Source organism: Garra rufa, chromosome 3 (assembly GCF_049309525.1).
Source record: "Garra rufa chromosome 3, GarRuf1.0, whole genome shotgun sequence".
NCBI classification, from domain to species: Eukaryota; Metazoa; Chordata; class Actinopteri; order Cypriniformes; family Cyprinidae; genus Garra; species Garra rufa.
Genome location: NC_133363.1, coordinates 35,379,630 through 35,395,879, shown reverse-complemented (window position 1 = coordinate 35,395,879; position 16,250 = coordinate 35,379,630). Strand labels below are relative to the sequence as shown.

Sequence of the window (16,250 nt, the reverse complement as noted above, 5' to 3'; positions counted from 1 at the left end):
ATCATGCATTATTGTCAAGCAGCAGTGGTTATACAAATATAACTTCGCAATCAGCTGAAAAACAAAATGATTTGCAAACTAGTCAGAGCCTTCATTTAGAGGTATATGTACAGTAAATGATGGTTTGATTTTGGAGGGAAAATCTCTCTCTCTCTCTCTCTCTCTCTCACACGCACACTTACACTCTGCAGCAGGTCGAAATGAAACACCCTTGGCAGTAAGGTTGTGTGAGTGTCTCTGGCAGAATAAAGTGTTCTTCAAAAAGAAGAGTAGTCTCAAATTCACATGCTGTAGGGTCTTCTCCCTCTGCTCCAATCTTATATGTATGTATCTGAATTGACGGGCTGATCTGATGGGCTTTGTCTGTGTGTATGTATCTAATGTAATGGGGTCTCCTGCAGGACTTTGTGTCGTGTCACCCATCTCTGCAGCGGCTGGTGCTCCAGGTGGGTGAGACACCTGTGAGAGGTGAGACAGGCACACCTGGAGCACTTTCAGGAACAAGACTGGAAATACAGCCTGGATTTTGATGGACATGCTTCCACAAACCCAAACTAGATAAACTTCAGCAGCACATTTGTGTGCTGTAAAAGTAGACTCGGAGGCAGACATGTTTACCGTGAGAGTACACAAACCCCTGGAGAGATAAAATAAGCACGAGAGTTTGTTTTTAGATAGAGCTTAACATGATCCCTAAAGCAGTGTATTTTGAAATTCATCCTAAATCTCTCCTACCTCATTCTCTGTGAGATTAGAGCACTCTAGCGCCTCCTAGACACTAGTCTGTTTGCAGACGTGAAGAGAGCCCTCGTTAGTACGGCGTTCCCTTATGACAGATGTTATGGGTGAAACTTCAAATAAGCAGAAATTACAGAAAGCGCTTACTAAGTTAAATCCAACTTCGCTCCCTGGATATTTCCCCTGGGTCCTAAGTGCTCCCGTGTGCTTTGTTTGGATGAATGCCTTGGATCACGTTTATCCTCTGTTGAGAATGGCAGCTTTCTTTATAGTGATGGTGCATGCAGGTGTTGTGTTCATGTGTGCTGTGAGTCTAGTCTTTGTAGTGTGTACTTGACTTAGTTGCATGACTTATATACAGTAGATCTTCAAATGGCAGTTTGGCGCTTTAGGGAAAGACTTGATGTGACAGAAAATAATGACAGGTCTGTGTATGTGGGTGTGTGTGTGTGATGAAAATTGTAAACTTGTTCATATACTGTTCATTTTCTTTGACAAACTGACACTAATCTGAATTCTGTCAACCTTTTTTCACTTTCTATCTCCTACTCTATACTTTCTTCTCTTTTTATTCACAGGAAGGTGACGGGACCAAATCGAAGGCTTTGTCGTCTCAGAGGCTGTCGCCAAAATGGTGCTTTCTCGACTGTGAGTATTCTTTTCACAGTGGTTTGGATGTTAGAATTCAGACTCAGATCTGGGGTAGCAAACAGCAAATGTGCCATGGTGGCCCTCAAGGATGTGGGCTGGAGTTGTGTTTATCAGTGCACAAAGCTGTAGGTGTTTGCAGTGAATAAAATGGCAAAGAGTAAAGGTCAGAGATTCAAAACCATGAGTCAGACCCACAAAATATTCTCTTATCAGTGCCAGAATCAAAGCTGGAAACAGAGAAGGAGTCGTAAATCTCCATACTAAAGAACAGAATCTACTCTGGCATTTCAGTGCTAATAAGGAGTGCCAAGATGATTACTTTCAGCAGGAGAGAATTACAGCCACAGGGAAAGAAGGGAAGAGCTGTTTGCGTCATATTAACTGCATGTCTGGAATGGTGCACTCTGTGCGTATGTGTGCTCCACCAGATCACACCTGTAGATCATCAGAAGGTAATTTAAAGGTATAGTTCCCCTAAAAATTAAAATTTTGTCATTAATTAGTCACCCTCATGACCTTTCAAATCTTTGTTCATCTTTGGAACACGAATTAGGATATTTTTCAGAGAGTTTTTTGACCCTGCATAGACAGCAACACAACTACCACGTTCAAGGCCCAGAAGCCATTCAGAAGCGCAGAATTGCACTGCACTCTCAACAAAACTGACAAGTTTATAATCTAATTCATAAATATGTAACTGTTTTAACACTGTTTAAATTAAATATTAAGTGACTGACACCATCTTTGTTATGGAAAACACTTGTTGGTTCGCAGTTTTAACGTGTTTGCTTCAAAATCTGAGGTAAACTATCTGTTGTTGCTTTCAGTATGGCTATACATTTCATGCAAAATGATATTCAAACTCACATTAGATACATTTAACATTGAAGAAAGCACATAATCAGTACCTGAGATTAGAACTGTTATAGTCTGTGTTGTTGTTTCAGCCGCCATGTCGCAGAAATAGAAACCGTTTCTATTCGTGAGTAACTGTTACTGTCGTGACAGATATTTTAGAACCAGCTGCTATCAAAATAATCTTTTTCTTAATTTTTATTAATTGTTTGTTATTATGAAAATACAATTTTTCAGCAAGGATGCATTAAATTGTGCATTATGAAGACATTTAGAGACGAGTTTAAAATATTTTTAAAATAAACAATGTTCTTTTGAACTTTCTCTATCAATTAAAGTATATTAAAGCAGCACAACTATTTCTTGAGCAACAAATCAGCATATTAGAATGTTTTTTAAAAGATCATGTTGAAACGATGACCGGAGTAATGGCTGCTGAAAATATTTAATAATTTTTTTTTTAAATAAATTCAAATAGAAAACACTTATTTGTTCTAATATTATAATATTTGATTATTACTCTTTTTTTTACTGTATTTTCGAACAAACAAATGCAATCTTGGTGAGCATAAAAGACTTCTTTCAGAAATAATAAGTCATACTGACATCAAATTTTGAATGGTAGTGTATTTATTTAAACAGTGCTTTATTATTTTTTTAGACTCTATCCTACAAGCCCATTATTGGCCCTGTGCGTGCCTTTATGTGAACAGCTTTCTAATTCTTGCAGTAATCTCCTTTTTGATCAGCATGAAGCTGTGAAGATGTGGATTAATGTCAGCTTAGTGAAAAGTAGAGAATTGGACTACATATGTCTTGATTAAAAGGATGCACTGATGTGTTTACAACCTAGTAGTATCAAGGCACATTTATATAGTGCCATATAATTGCAACTAATTTAAATAGATTAATGTACTGTGCGCTGGAGTCAAGGCTTTCAGATGACATTCTTTATATGTAAACATTCTCTAATGCACTGAACTGTAATGGATCAAAGAGATAATTATACACATTGTGTAATTTATGATGATTGATAAATAAAAATAAATAGATTTTCACATACAGGTGACACTTTTGTTGAGAGGTGCATTGAAGCACTGATGCAAGTTGCTTTGAAAGGGCCTTCAGACGTTCCTTTGACAGCATCTCAAGATATGGGGAGTCAGTCATCATTATACACAAATCCTCTGTGACAGCTGAGTCACATTCACATAGATCCTAAACTGCTACACATCAAACCAGTGAAATAGTAGATCACAATCCCCTGTTCAATACTTTCCACCCTTTTTTCATCCTTTCATTCCAGTCCCTCCTTCCTCTCTTCGCACTGGCCCACAGCAAAACTCATCTCCTCATTTTAAGACTAAAAGGCTTCCGAGGGCTTTATTACCAGAGCAGAGAACTGCAGGATGAGTCAGAACTTTTTAGAGTGATTGTGGCAGCACTTCTGATCTCAGTTCAGTGTTATGAAGTTGCTGTCAAATAATTACTACTGCAAGCATGGAGAAAGTATGTTCCGAGGCCAGTGTTATACAGTTCTCGTGGATCATCGTAAATAGTACATTCCCCAGAGCAGATGTCACCAGAGTGGAAAGTATCAAGTGCATTCATTACTTTTGCTGCAAAAGTTGTATTTACAGTTGAGAGGACAAGTTCTTGGGAGTTTGTTTTTGTGTGTATTTTCAGCAGTCCATTCTCTTTGGGAGTAATTTGCTTCGATGAGATGTAAGACCCATTGCAATCTCTTTTTTCCTGCTCATTAAGACGAGATGAGGGGAGTGTTTTGTGTGTGAGTGTCACACACCTTCACAATCCATGAACACCACTGGTCTAAGCGTTTTGTCTGCCTTCTTGTGGCACCCTCTGGCTACATTCACACTGCAGGCATATGTGGCCCAAATTTTTTGGCTTACAAATGACTCAGATCTGTTTTTCTCATAACAGTGCATACAGCACATTGGATCATTTCAATTCCGATTTGTGCCACTTCCATATGTGGTACTAAATCCGATACAGATCAGATGTTTTGCAATGCAACCCCAGTCTAAATAGTCATATCGGAATTCATGCGACTTTTCGCCATTTGTCACTTCAATGGGAGTCACTTCAAAGAATTTACATGTGCAAAGTTATCAAGACAGCTGCGAAAGGTAGTCAGTGGAAGTACAGTGATGTGTCAGAATTCATAAGTATAGAGTGACAACTTTCTATATACAAGCAAAATAAGGGCTCATATGATAAAAGTTTAAAAACTCTGCTCTCTTCTGTCACATCAGTGCCTTTATTTATCATATTGCCTGTGCATAATTTTGCTGGCTTCTGCGACATATCACATGATAAATAAATGCAAAATCGCTTACTTTATGTCCTCTGTGTTTACTTTATGTCAAACTGTTGCCAAGTCCACAGTTTTCCCACAGAATTGGGCTACTCTTTCACTGTTGCTGCAGGTTGTTTTTCAGCTCAGTGGACTGAAGCAGCCCCATTAACCCCCACGGAATGTGACAAGGCTAGTTTTGTACTAGTTTTGAGAAGCAACTAGGCAGATTTTGTTGTAAAAACCTGGCAACCCTGTTTGTATTTTTCTTTTGGGCATGCAGGTCAGTTCAGAACCATGATCTGTTCACTCTGGAAATCTGATGTTGGCCACATTTGAAACAAAAATGTAAACAGCTATACAAAAAAAAAAATCTAATTGAGCACTAAGGTTTGCAGTGTGACATAGCCCAAGCATCTGGCCTGCCTTCTTGTGGCACCCAGAGGCTACATTCACTTCAGGAAAATGTGGCCCAAATCCGATTTTATTGCTCACATGTGACTCTCAGATGTGTGATGAGTTATGTTTTTCTCATGACAGTGCAAACAGCACAAACCTCATGGAATCTGATCTTTTCAATTAAATTTGTGCCACTTCCGTATGTGGTACTAAATCCGATACAGATCAGATATTTTGCAATGTAAGCCCAGTCTGAACAGTCACGACTTCAAAGATTTTACATACCCAGAGTAATCAAGACAGTTGTGAAAGATAGTCAGTGGAAGTACAGTGATGTGTCAGAACTCATAAGTATTAGAGTGACAACTCTATATACAAGCAAAATGAGGGCTTGTATCATAAAATTTTCTAAAAACTCTGCTCTCTTGTGCCACATCCTTGTCTTTGTTTTTCATATTGCCTGTGCATAATTTCACTGGCTTCTGCGGGAGATAACATGATAAATAAACACATAATCGCTTACTTCATGTCCTCTGTGTTTACTTACATATGACAACGCACTGCGCAAGTGTTGCCAAGTCCACAGTTTTCCCGCAGAATTGGGCTTCACTGCTTTTTTCACTGTTGCCGCGGGTTGTCTTTCAACTCCGTTGGTTTAAGTGACCGCACTAACCCCCACGGAATGTGACTGGGATAGTTTTAGACTAGTTTTGAGAAGCAACTGGGCAGATTTTGTGGTTGTTCTTTTGGTTGTGCGGGTCAATTTAGAACCATGATTTGTTCACACTGGAAATGTGGTATTGGCCACATTTAAAACAAAAATGTGAACAGCTATACAATATTTTTTTTATCTGAGCACTAAGCAAACATAGCCTCTGATTCACTCAGATCATTTTACTGACATTTGTTTCAGCCAAACCTGTTCAGGAGTGTCATGGGCCCATATCTACTATGAACATATTTTGAAATCCTTTGACAGATTTAATGCCCTTCCAGATATGTTGATTAAAATTGTTACACTTTAAAACAGGGGTCTTCAAACTCAGCCCTGGAGGGCCAGTGTCCTGCAGAGTTTAGCTCCAATCCTAATTAAACACATCTGAACCAACTAATCAAGGTCTTACTAGGCATAAAAGAAACTTCCAGGCAGGTGTGTTGAGGCAAGTTGGAGCTAAACTCTGCAGGAGTTTGGAGACCCCTGCTTTAAAAAATACTAGGTTAAAAAATAAACCTGCTTGGGTCATTTTGACAACTCAAAGGGTGGGTTGTTTTGACCAAGCTTGGTTAGGTTAAATATTTGACCAAACATTTTTTAACTATTGGAAAATAGACACACTATAGTATATAATCATCATTGTAACCATTGTTGAAAATAGCTTAAATCCCCATGCAAAATAATTACTATACAAATAGGGCTTTATACAGTTAAACGGTATTCCTACTTAAATGTTAATTGAACATTGTTGAATAAATGTTGATTATTATGCTTTGATTAGTTTTCTTCTATGCCTGCCATGATTACTGCAAGCATCTGCACACAGGGAACCGTTGGAACGTGCATGACATGCATGATTTCTTTTATGTCAGCAGCGCTGTTGAGTTACTGATTATGAGCAATTATTAACCCAAATTGGGTCAAATCAACCCAGCTTCCTTCCCCAATAGTCTCAATCAAGTGTTTGAGTTGAAAAAATAACCCAGGGTTTTATAGAGTGTACATGTTGAAACAATACTTTTGTGTAATTGGAGACCTGAACACTAGAACAAGAGAGATATTCTGTCATCTCTTCTGCCTGAACTCACTCTTGAATGTCTGGTACCTAGTCACAGGCCTGATTTGTGTTGTTTTTTTATGTTTTGTGTTTGCAGCTACAACAGCTGATCGATTCTACAGGATTGATCGAGCTCAAGTGAGTCCTCCGTACAATACCTCTTAGAGTAATTCAAAGTACAGTTGAGCAATTTTGACTATCCACAAACAATTCATTCACATTTGTCTGGTGTCTGTGTCATCCCTCAGGAGCATCTTAACTACGTGACTGAAATTTCTCAGGATGAGCTGTTCGTTTTGGACCCTGAGCTAGTTGTCACAGAGTCGGTCAGCACGTCGCCAGGCATGCCAGACCTGGTGGACTCCTCTGTTGATGCCCCATCTGATCCACGTAAATTTGCCTTTCCATCATCCTCTTCTTCTCCACCGAACTCACCCGGACCCAGGTGAGACATTGTAAACTTACACGGACAAAACATAAAGGGATCTGTTTCCAAAATGCATTCAGTGCCACTGTGTTAGCTATTCTTTGCCTTTCTTATCAGTATAACCATATTTTGATGAATAATGAAGTTATTTTATACAAACTTCCATACCGGAGACATTTTCATTATCAGCGGCAGCTAATAACTCAGATGGCTGTTAGCTGACAGCGGCTTCTGCTCTGTAATGTCAGTCAACAGGGAGCAGTAGAGCATCGAGCCGCCTGATGGCAGTGTGGTTCTCACAGCTCAGCTGCTTTGTACAAATGCTACATTAACACTAATTCTAGTGTACCGATAACTGTATGTTTAACATCCACCTAGGGTGCCTTATAGCTGTTGCTTTTAAAATGCTTTTTATATAAACGTACACTCATGTGTAGGCAGGTTCAAACATTAATGTCTATGCATGTTTGCATGTGCAAATGAGAATGTGATTGTGTGTGTGTGTGTGTGTGTGTGTGTGTGTGTGTATAGTAGGATAATTGTGGTTCAGAGTGAATAAAACAGAGCGTTTCCTGCAGCGCAGAGCTTGATCCGATCCTCTATTTATAGCTGCCTGAAAAAGTCATACAGCACCGCAGCCCCTGCTAATCTCCTCTGTGCGTGTGTGTGTGTGTGTGTGTGTGTGTGTGTGTTTGTGTTTGGAGGGGTAATAGAGCTCAAGACAGAGAAAGAGAATATAGACAGTAATTTAGCTTTTTTCTGCATTTCTGTTTTTCTGTCTTAGTGAATGTTTAAGGTTTAATTATTAAAGTATTGGATGAAATCAGCCAAAATATTTAGCTTAAGCTTCATCATCACACATCTATTCTGTGCAGTAAATGTAAAAGGTCTGTCAGGAGTGTGAATTTGTTTATTTTCTGTAATTATATTATTTCACCTTAGATGAACGCTCTGCTGAAAAGAGCAGAATGATTTTCTATTGCTGGTCCAGGCTGGTTAATGCCAGTTAGTGCTGATTTTGTGCTGTTAAAGGTTGTCAGCCAGCATGGTCATTCTGGTGAAGCCAGCTGACCATGGAAATCTTACTAGTTAAGCTAGTTAAGAAGCATGGTGAGGTCAGCGCCAATAGCCTCTTGGGCAGCGCACCAACATATGGCGCCATTGTGCTTCGGGCATCTCGAGTTTGAGTCCCGGCTGGTGGACCTTTTCTGATCCTGTCTCCCTCTCTTTCTCCCATTTCATTTCCTGTCTATTCAGTTCAATTCAATTTATAACTTAGTACAAAATGCGCTACATTATGATCTGAGTTTGCCTTATCATTGACACATATGCCCCCTCCACATTTACAAAGCACTTATATAGCAAAACGCCATAAATCTGTATGCTAGGATCCCTTAATGGGGTACGGCATTTAAATCACCACATATGCTACTGTTTAAAAGTAGCTTTTTTTTCAGTCGGTAAGATTTTTATTTTTTGAAAGAAATTAATACTTTCATTTAAATTTTTCGAAGTGACAAAAAAGACATTTACAAAATACTTCTATTTAAAGGAGAAGTTCACATCCAGAATAAAAATTATCTGATAATTTACTCCCACATGTCATCTAAGATTTAAGTCTTTTTTTCTTCAGTTGCAAAGAAATAATTTTTTTTTGAAGACAACATTCCAGGATTTTTCTCCATATAGTGGACTTAATGGAAGCCAACAGGTTGAAGGTCCCAATTGCAGTTTAAATGCAGCTTCAAAGGGCTCTACACGATCCTAGCCATATTTAGCTGATGTTCTTCAGTAAGGGGCTAATAGGGAATTGATTGATCAGAATAGCTGAATAGCTCTGTGGTGTTTGTGTCATTATCATTGTCCTCCCAGCGGTTTGAAGCAGTCTAATGTGTCTGGTTGAAACACAGACAAGCTGCTGCACTGGGCATAGCTCTCCTGATTATGTCATGATTGCATAACCCATCGGATAGGAGCTTTTGTTTATGGCCCCCGATGGAAAACATTGAGCGAACCCTCAGAGCACTTTCAGTCCTGATGCTGCTGTCATGTGTGCTGTGATTGTGAGATAACAGTCAGCCTTTTGTCTTTAGGGTGCTTGAGATGCGCTGATATATCCTCTTTCTGTATTTAAACTTCAAAATGTCTTTCTCTCACATTGTACCTACAGTCGTGGCCAAAAGTTTTGAGAATTACATAAATATTGGAAATTGGAAAAGTTGCTGCTTAAGTTTTTATAATAGCAATTTGCATTACTCCAGAATGTTATGAAGAGCGATCAGATGAATTGCATCACAGAAACAACTGAAACAAAGATCTAAAAGCAGTTTAGCAGCAAACTTTGTGAAAACTAATATTTGTGTCATTCTCAAAACTTTTGGCCACGACTGTACACTCTTGTTTTTGCAGTGATGCCATAGAAGAAACATTTTTGGTTCCTCAAAAAACCTTTCAGTGAACAATTTATGATTCTTTAAAAATCTAAAGAACCTTTTTGCACTATAAAGAACATTTTCTGCATTTGAAAGGTTCCACGGATGTTCAAGGTTCTTCATGGAACCACCAATGCCAATAAAGAACCTTTATTTTTAAGAGTGTACACTTTAGAGTTTCACTGTAAATGTGTCATTTGTCAGCCTTAATGATTCAAATACTACCTTTTCGCTCACCCTTTTCCTGGGTTCACTCTAAACCACTTGGGTTTTCCATATCAAAGCTGAAGTTTTCTTTAATCAGTCTTGTTTACTTCGATAATAGTGTGTTGTTTATTGAACCCTGTTGTGTAAGAAACACCACAAGCATACAAAGCTACAAAATGTCTGCAGTCTGTTTAGTTTCTGGTTCGGTAAAGAAAGAAAAAATATATTTCTGGGTTCTTTATTCTTGTAAAATGTGTAGAAACAGCAGCATAAAAGATTTCAGATACCATTATGTCCATTCGCCTTGCTTTTTGTTGCAAAAGGCTTGGACATTTTCTTCCTTGTCGATACTTAAATATAGTTTCTGCAGTCCTAATGACATGCTTGCGAAACAGCAGGAGTCTTTCAGAGTTTCTGAGAACTTTGGCTCACCTTCTTGTAACTGAGATCTCGCCTTTTTCCACATCCTTTTTCCTTCCATTTTCGCATTGCATTTGTGCATTTCATCTTTTTATTTATGTTTAAATCAGTGGCACTTTTTGTTTTAGATGCAATTTTTTGGTAACTTTTCTGCTCCTGATTTGTTGTTCGTCGCATAGACTCAATCAGTCACACAGGCGTACGACTGCTGATGCGTTTGGCAGGCATTATTACATCCCTTAACTCCCTTGGGCATGAAATAACGATCTCTCGCCGAGGCAACATTGAACATGCTTTTGTTCAATTCAGAATCACACAGAATCACTCATGAAAGGAATATTAAATTAATAAAAAGATGTAATTAGCCTTTGTGGTGTTCTCTTTGTGGTGTTAAGTGCTGAGTTTGCCAGGGTGAGCTGTGGGTGAACAAAGTGACAGGAAGCATTGTCTTTAGAGTCTGTAGAAATGTTGTCTCTCTCTCTCTCTCTCTCTCTCTCTCTCTCTCTCTCTCTCTTGTCTTCGTAATGTTTTTCCACCAAATGAGATCAGACTGCTACAGGGTGATACATGCACTAGTGAAGATCAAAGTATAGTATCTCTATCTTTCTCTGTCTCCACCTTCATCTGTTCCTTTCCTGTTCTCTCACATGCTGTTATTATATACTATAAACAAAAACGCTATGCATCTAAGCATATTTCTATATGTTTTAGGGTGTTTCTCATCTATTAGATGTGTTTTTATTAGCCACAAAGACTTTCAACATTAAAGAACAAGCACACACATCATTATGATTTGTTACCAGCTGGACTGTGGTACATCGCAGCCTTTGTTTTTTGTTGGCTGCAGATATAATGACTGGCCTGCTGTTTCAATACCACATATTCCTCTTGATAATGTCTGTGTGTGTCTCTTGCATTGGTTTTTCAGGGTTGCAGAGCTCCAAAGGAAGCGTGTTTCCAGTGACAGTTCTGTGGCAGAAGCACTTGCACACAGTGACTCGCTCAGATCAGCCAAACCAGCTCTCAGCAGGTAAGAGCTACAGAGAGAACATTTATGATCCTCCTGAACACATCTCTAAAACTCCAGCCACGTGGATCAAGCCTGCTGCCAAACAGAAATAGTTTTATTTTTTTATTTTTTCAGACTGAATGTTCTTGCGTGTTCTTTCTGATCTCCATTTGTATGGCCCTAAGCAGAATATTAAGTTCTGTGCTGGTATGAGAAATGCTGATCTGTGAATCTTGAGTAGTTCTCTGAGAGAACCCTTACTAGCTATTCTTTGTAATTGCAAAAAATAACTAACTCCTTTTGCATATCTCTTTTTGTGATGTTTTTTGATAATATATACAGTATGTAGGGCTGCAGTATGAAGTATCTCAGAACATCTTAATATTTAAGAGTTGTTTACACTTATCGAGCGACAACACAACTGATATCTGTTTTATAATAGTTTCGAATGTACAGTCAAACCCAAATTTATTCAGACACTCTCAACATTTCTCACATTATCACAGGTGATTCACTATAGTTTCGAAAATGGTAATAAAATTTGACAAGAACTCAGAGTTAAACTGTATCAGAACAAATTCATCTTGATAACTTTGATAGAAAGGTATGTAATGGATTACAATCAACTAAAAATTCAGACAAACTGCTAGTATGCCAGTATCTACACAACTATCAATAATTTGTTGACCAATTACAAAGCCATGCTTAATTTTGTTCAGTCTGTGGTGTATAAAAGGTTGTATTAGCAATTAAAGAAAAAACATTTAAGCAAAACATTGTCAGGTCAAAGTGTCTGAATACTTTTTGGTCCCAAATTGTACTGGTAGTCCACTGTATGCAGAATTTTTGGGTATATGTCTATCCTCTCTTGCATAAATGAACTATAGTGTCCTGCACCCACTAGTAAAAAAGTATCAAAAATTATATCTGTTGTCTGAATAATTTTTGGTTTGACTGTAGCTCATCCAGTCAGAGTCAGTACCAAGTACCTTTTTACTGCATTAGTTTGACTGTTTGAGTCTTTTGTTGTTAGCTCAAATGCTAGATTTATTTTTTTAATTAATTGAAAATAATCATTTTTTTTCTGCATTCTGAAAAAAATAGACAGTCAAATGAGATGAAGTTCCCTTTTAATTATAAAGTATTGTATTCGCTCCCGATGTGTAAATGTGCTCGTCTGTGTGCTTGAATCTGTTGGTTCATTTGCAACTTCAACTGTGGCCACCAGGCATTTTTTAGTGAAAAGTGTGACATCTCATTTACTGTTTAGAAATGCGTTTTGCATTTTCCTTGCACTGTGTGTGTGTGTGCGCACCCAGAGAGAGAGAGAAAGTGTGTCCAAAGGGTTTTCATGAAGGTTTTTCAAGGATGCATTTAATAGTTTCCCATGAGCGTTTCATGAGGGCTGCATGAAAAGATTAAACTGTTTTCACATACATGCCATGATGCTTACAGTACATTGAAGAAAATGCTGGCATGTTTAATTAATACGTTTTGCTTAGAATAAGTCTCTGTTCTTGCTTATTTTGTATATAGTTTATATATTTATATCCATGCTGGATCTTATTTGTAAGGCAAAGGTCTCTAGAACTGATTGTTTCCGAGATAATTTAATTTATTTTTATGCTTGACTGGAAAGTATCTGGCAGGACAGAATGACATTTGTCTCCTACTTCTTGTGATGAAGTGTGTGTTCGCATATGTGACCAGGAGAAGATAAGAAAAGTTTTCCTTAGATGCCCTTTGGTATCCCAGGCAGACCACATAATGGCATACAGAGAAAAGAACTGACCACTGGAAACAGGCCAAGAGATAAAAATGCAAAAAGCTGCTGGCTATGAACTGTTAGGTTTTACTGCACAGAAGACATAAGGGATATCACTGCCTGACTGCTTTCTAGTCAGAAACCACAATCACAAATCTCCTTCTTGTGTGAAATCAGCTCTGTAAAGCACAGAGGGCTGTCCTGGACTCACACTCTCCTTTGTGATCCTAAATGATGGGCTCTTTGGGTCCTATTAAGTTTCTCCTAGGGTCAGTGATATCTCAGTAAAGGAAACTCCAATGTCTGTCTGTCTGTGGTGCATTATATAACATTTGTGCTGGCCATGAATTGATAAGCTCCAGTGGCGTCCAGGCCACAACCCTGCCTGAGGGGAGGAATATCTGGCCAGACCAGAGATAATAGAACCACCCTTGTTTGTAATGGTGAAATGTGTCTGCATTACATTACATGCCCAACTTCATCCACAATCTTTTAAAATATTTTGCACTTTTACTGCCATGTAAACATCAGTTTTTCCTTTGGGAAATGCAAATTTATTTAAATTATTGTTTATGGTCATGTTTTTATCATTTTTGTCTTACATTTCTGTTCATTTATTTACTTGTTTTTTGTTTAATTCTTTTGTTGTTTTGAAGGGTGGGGGGCGTTCATCGCTCAAATACAACAGCAGCAGATTTCAAACCTACCAGCAGGTGAGACAAAGCTTTGCAGACTATGTTTCTGTATTCCTCCCTTCTCTGTACCCTTTCAGTTGCGTCTTCTTAGAGCTGCTATAGATGTTCGTGTTGAAAGTGTTCAAAGAGCTGCTCTACTCTTTTAATCCCAGTGGGCATAGTTACTGTTGGCCAGTGGCTTTTCTTAATGTGGGCTATGAGTGTCATTGCTGCCATGAGGAAATGAACTCTAGCACAGCGGGGCCGCACCATTTCTGCTGCTGATTATTATTTTTACCGGCCTGTTCTGTTCCTTATTAGGCCCAGCTGTCTCTGTTGACACGACTTTAGAAAAGAGATGCACACACGCGCACAAGTACACATAAACTGGCAAAAGTTCTGCGAAGCAAAGTACAATCAGTGCAGTAATTTACCCTGTTCTGGTCTAATCTAGTTTGTGCTGGACTGGTCCAGTGTAGTCATTCCTAGTCTGGTTTGCTCGTGTTTTGTCTTGTCTGGCATTCTCCAGTGTGATGTCTGTCATCGTATTCTCTAACTGCTGTTTTCTTGAAGACTACAGGCCGGTTCACACAGAATGCATTTTTGTGTTCCACTTCACTGCTTTTTGTTTTTCTATGTAAACAGCTGCTAAACCGACATCTTTGACAATTGCGGTATGTCTCACTGCTTTTTCAGTGTCTCATGCGTAAGCTTCTTATTTTGAAGACACTGTGTGAGGTTAACAGAAGTTCAACTTTCAAAACCACATCTTAAGACCTTACCTTTCTTTCTTGTGTGAACAACCCCTCTTAAAAGGAACCTAGTGAATGTTAAGACTTGTATGGCTTAATATAACGTAAATGATATCTCTTACTGAAATATGTAGTATAAAACCCACAAAAGATTTATATTTAAAAAATCCACATTGTTTTATACATATTTTGGACTATGGGGGGCACCATTATTTTGATGACGTGAAATGGTTGCAGGCGCTTGGAATACACTAGGGGTGCCCCCAATCTGTAAAGAATCTGTTAGAACCAGTAAAGAATCTACGTTTATTACAATAAACGCTCACAATAACAATAAAATGTTGCACTTTTATAAAATAATTAAAGCGAACAGAATGCGCTTTCTGCCCGTCTCAGTCTCTGTGAACTTGAACGCGAAACTTCAAAACCCTGTGTATACTTGCCTTACAGACATGAAAATTATATCTATAGAGAGTGAAACGTCTACCAATTCAAATAGAAAACAAATATTCTTAGATTATGTAATCCTTGCACTGTGGCAAGGTTTTTTTTGCGTGTGCTTGAGCACTTATTAGGCTATGTAGGCAATTAAAGGCTCATTATTATGATTTATATGGTTTATTAATATAAGTGTGACTAATAGTCGACTAATGCTTAAAATGAACGACCAAAATCTTTAGTCATGGGCAGCCCTAACTGATACAATGGCCACAACTACTGAAAGAGCTTACAGGTGGAGATGGATATCAGTGTAGGCTTAAACCAAATTCCGAACCGTTGATTTTTCACCAGAAGGAGTCTAAACGCCCCTAGATATTAAGTGAAATCTGTGATGAGAAACTCCTTTAGTGGCCACGGCATCGTGACAAGTGTTGGGATGTTTACATCCTGCGAGGATGGCATCTAGCATTTCTTGTCTCTGCCATCTGTAAGCTCTTTCAGTAGCAGTTATCTACTAAAATCCTCAAAGGCATCAGGGCTAAAGTGGAGAGAACATTTTGTTCTCAAAGAAGTTTTATTCATCCACAGGCATCTTCCCATTCCTTTCTCTATCTCTAGTAAAGCAGTGAAGACTTTGCTTCTGTTGTTGCCCTTCAACTGAAAATTACAACCAAGAGCTGCACAATGTGGCATCATATCAGTATTTTGAGTTGTGCTGCAGTAAAAATAGCAACAGGTAGCGCCAGTAGCACACCAAGTGCAACCATTTGACATCATTAAAAATAATGGTGCCCCTCATAGTCCAAAATATGTATAAAATAATGTTGATTTTTTTTGTTTGGAAAGTATTTAAGTGGAGTTTTCGACGTAATTCATGTTATATGTAGCCAATATACAAGTTTTAATACCTAGGGTTCGCTTTAAAGGGATAGTTCACTCAAAAATAAAAATCCTGTGATCATCTACCCATCCTCATTGTCGTTCCAACCTGATATTTTGAGCAGTGTCTTGGATCATACAATTACAGTAAGTGGTGTTTGACATTGTTTTGAACCCATTTGAAAAAAGTCATAGATGTTTGGAATGACATTAGAGTAAGTGATAAAAGAATTCTCTTCTTTTATTTGGTGAACTATCCCTTTAAGGAATGGCTTCAAGCATAAAGACAGCTTGTTAAAACTGTGACATCCTGAAAACCTCATCAGTTTGTTCTTATACTGCACTATCTCTTCCAATGCCCATATTCTACAGCTCATCAATACCTCAGATCAGCTTAGCACGCTTGAAAGTTTGATTAAACCAGCAGCTTCTGCTCTATCTCTATATCTCTGTCTACCAGAGAAATTGATTAGGTTTCTGCTCCTGTTGGTTTAATTTTGAATAGAAGCGGT

At 38.3% G+C, this 16,250-nt stretch overlaps 2 protein-coding genes across 2 annotated transcripts in view; both read left to right on the top strand.

The window, feature by feature from the left end:
• The window catches only part of LOC141331554 (diacylglycerol kinase zeta-like), a 75,057-nt gene extending 74,527 nt beyond the window's left edge, over positions 1-530 (top strand). The window contains exon 37 of the mRNA XM_073836605.1: positions 402-530. Coding sequence (XP_073692706.1) covers positions 402-530 — 129 coding nt within the window. The remainder of the gene's footprint in view (positions 1-401) is intronic.
• A 738-nt stretch (positions 531-1,268) lies between these two features.
• The window catches only part of LOC141331116 (diacylglycerol kinase zeta-like), a 37,031-nt gene continuing 22,049 nt past the window's right edge, over positions 1,269-16,250 (top strand). The window contains exons 1-5 of the mRNA XM_073836013.1: positions 1,269-1,386; positions 6,830-6,870; positions 6,981-7,177; positions 11,147-11,248; positions 13,649-13,705. Of these exons, the coding sequence (XP_073692114.1) occupies positions 7,077-7,177; positions 11,147-11,248; positions 13,649-13,705 (260 nt within the window). The 5' untranslated portion in view covers positions 1,269-1,386; positions 6,830-6,870; positions 6,981-7,076. The remainder of the gene's footprint in view (positions 1,387-6,829; positions 6,871-6,980; positions 7,178-11,146; positions 11,249-13,648; positions 13,706-16,250) is intronic.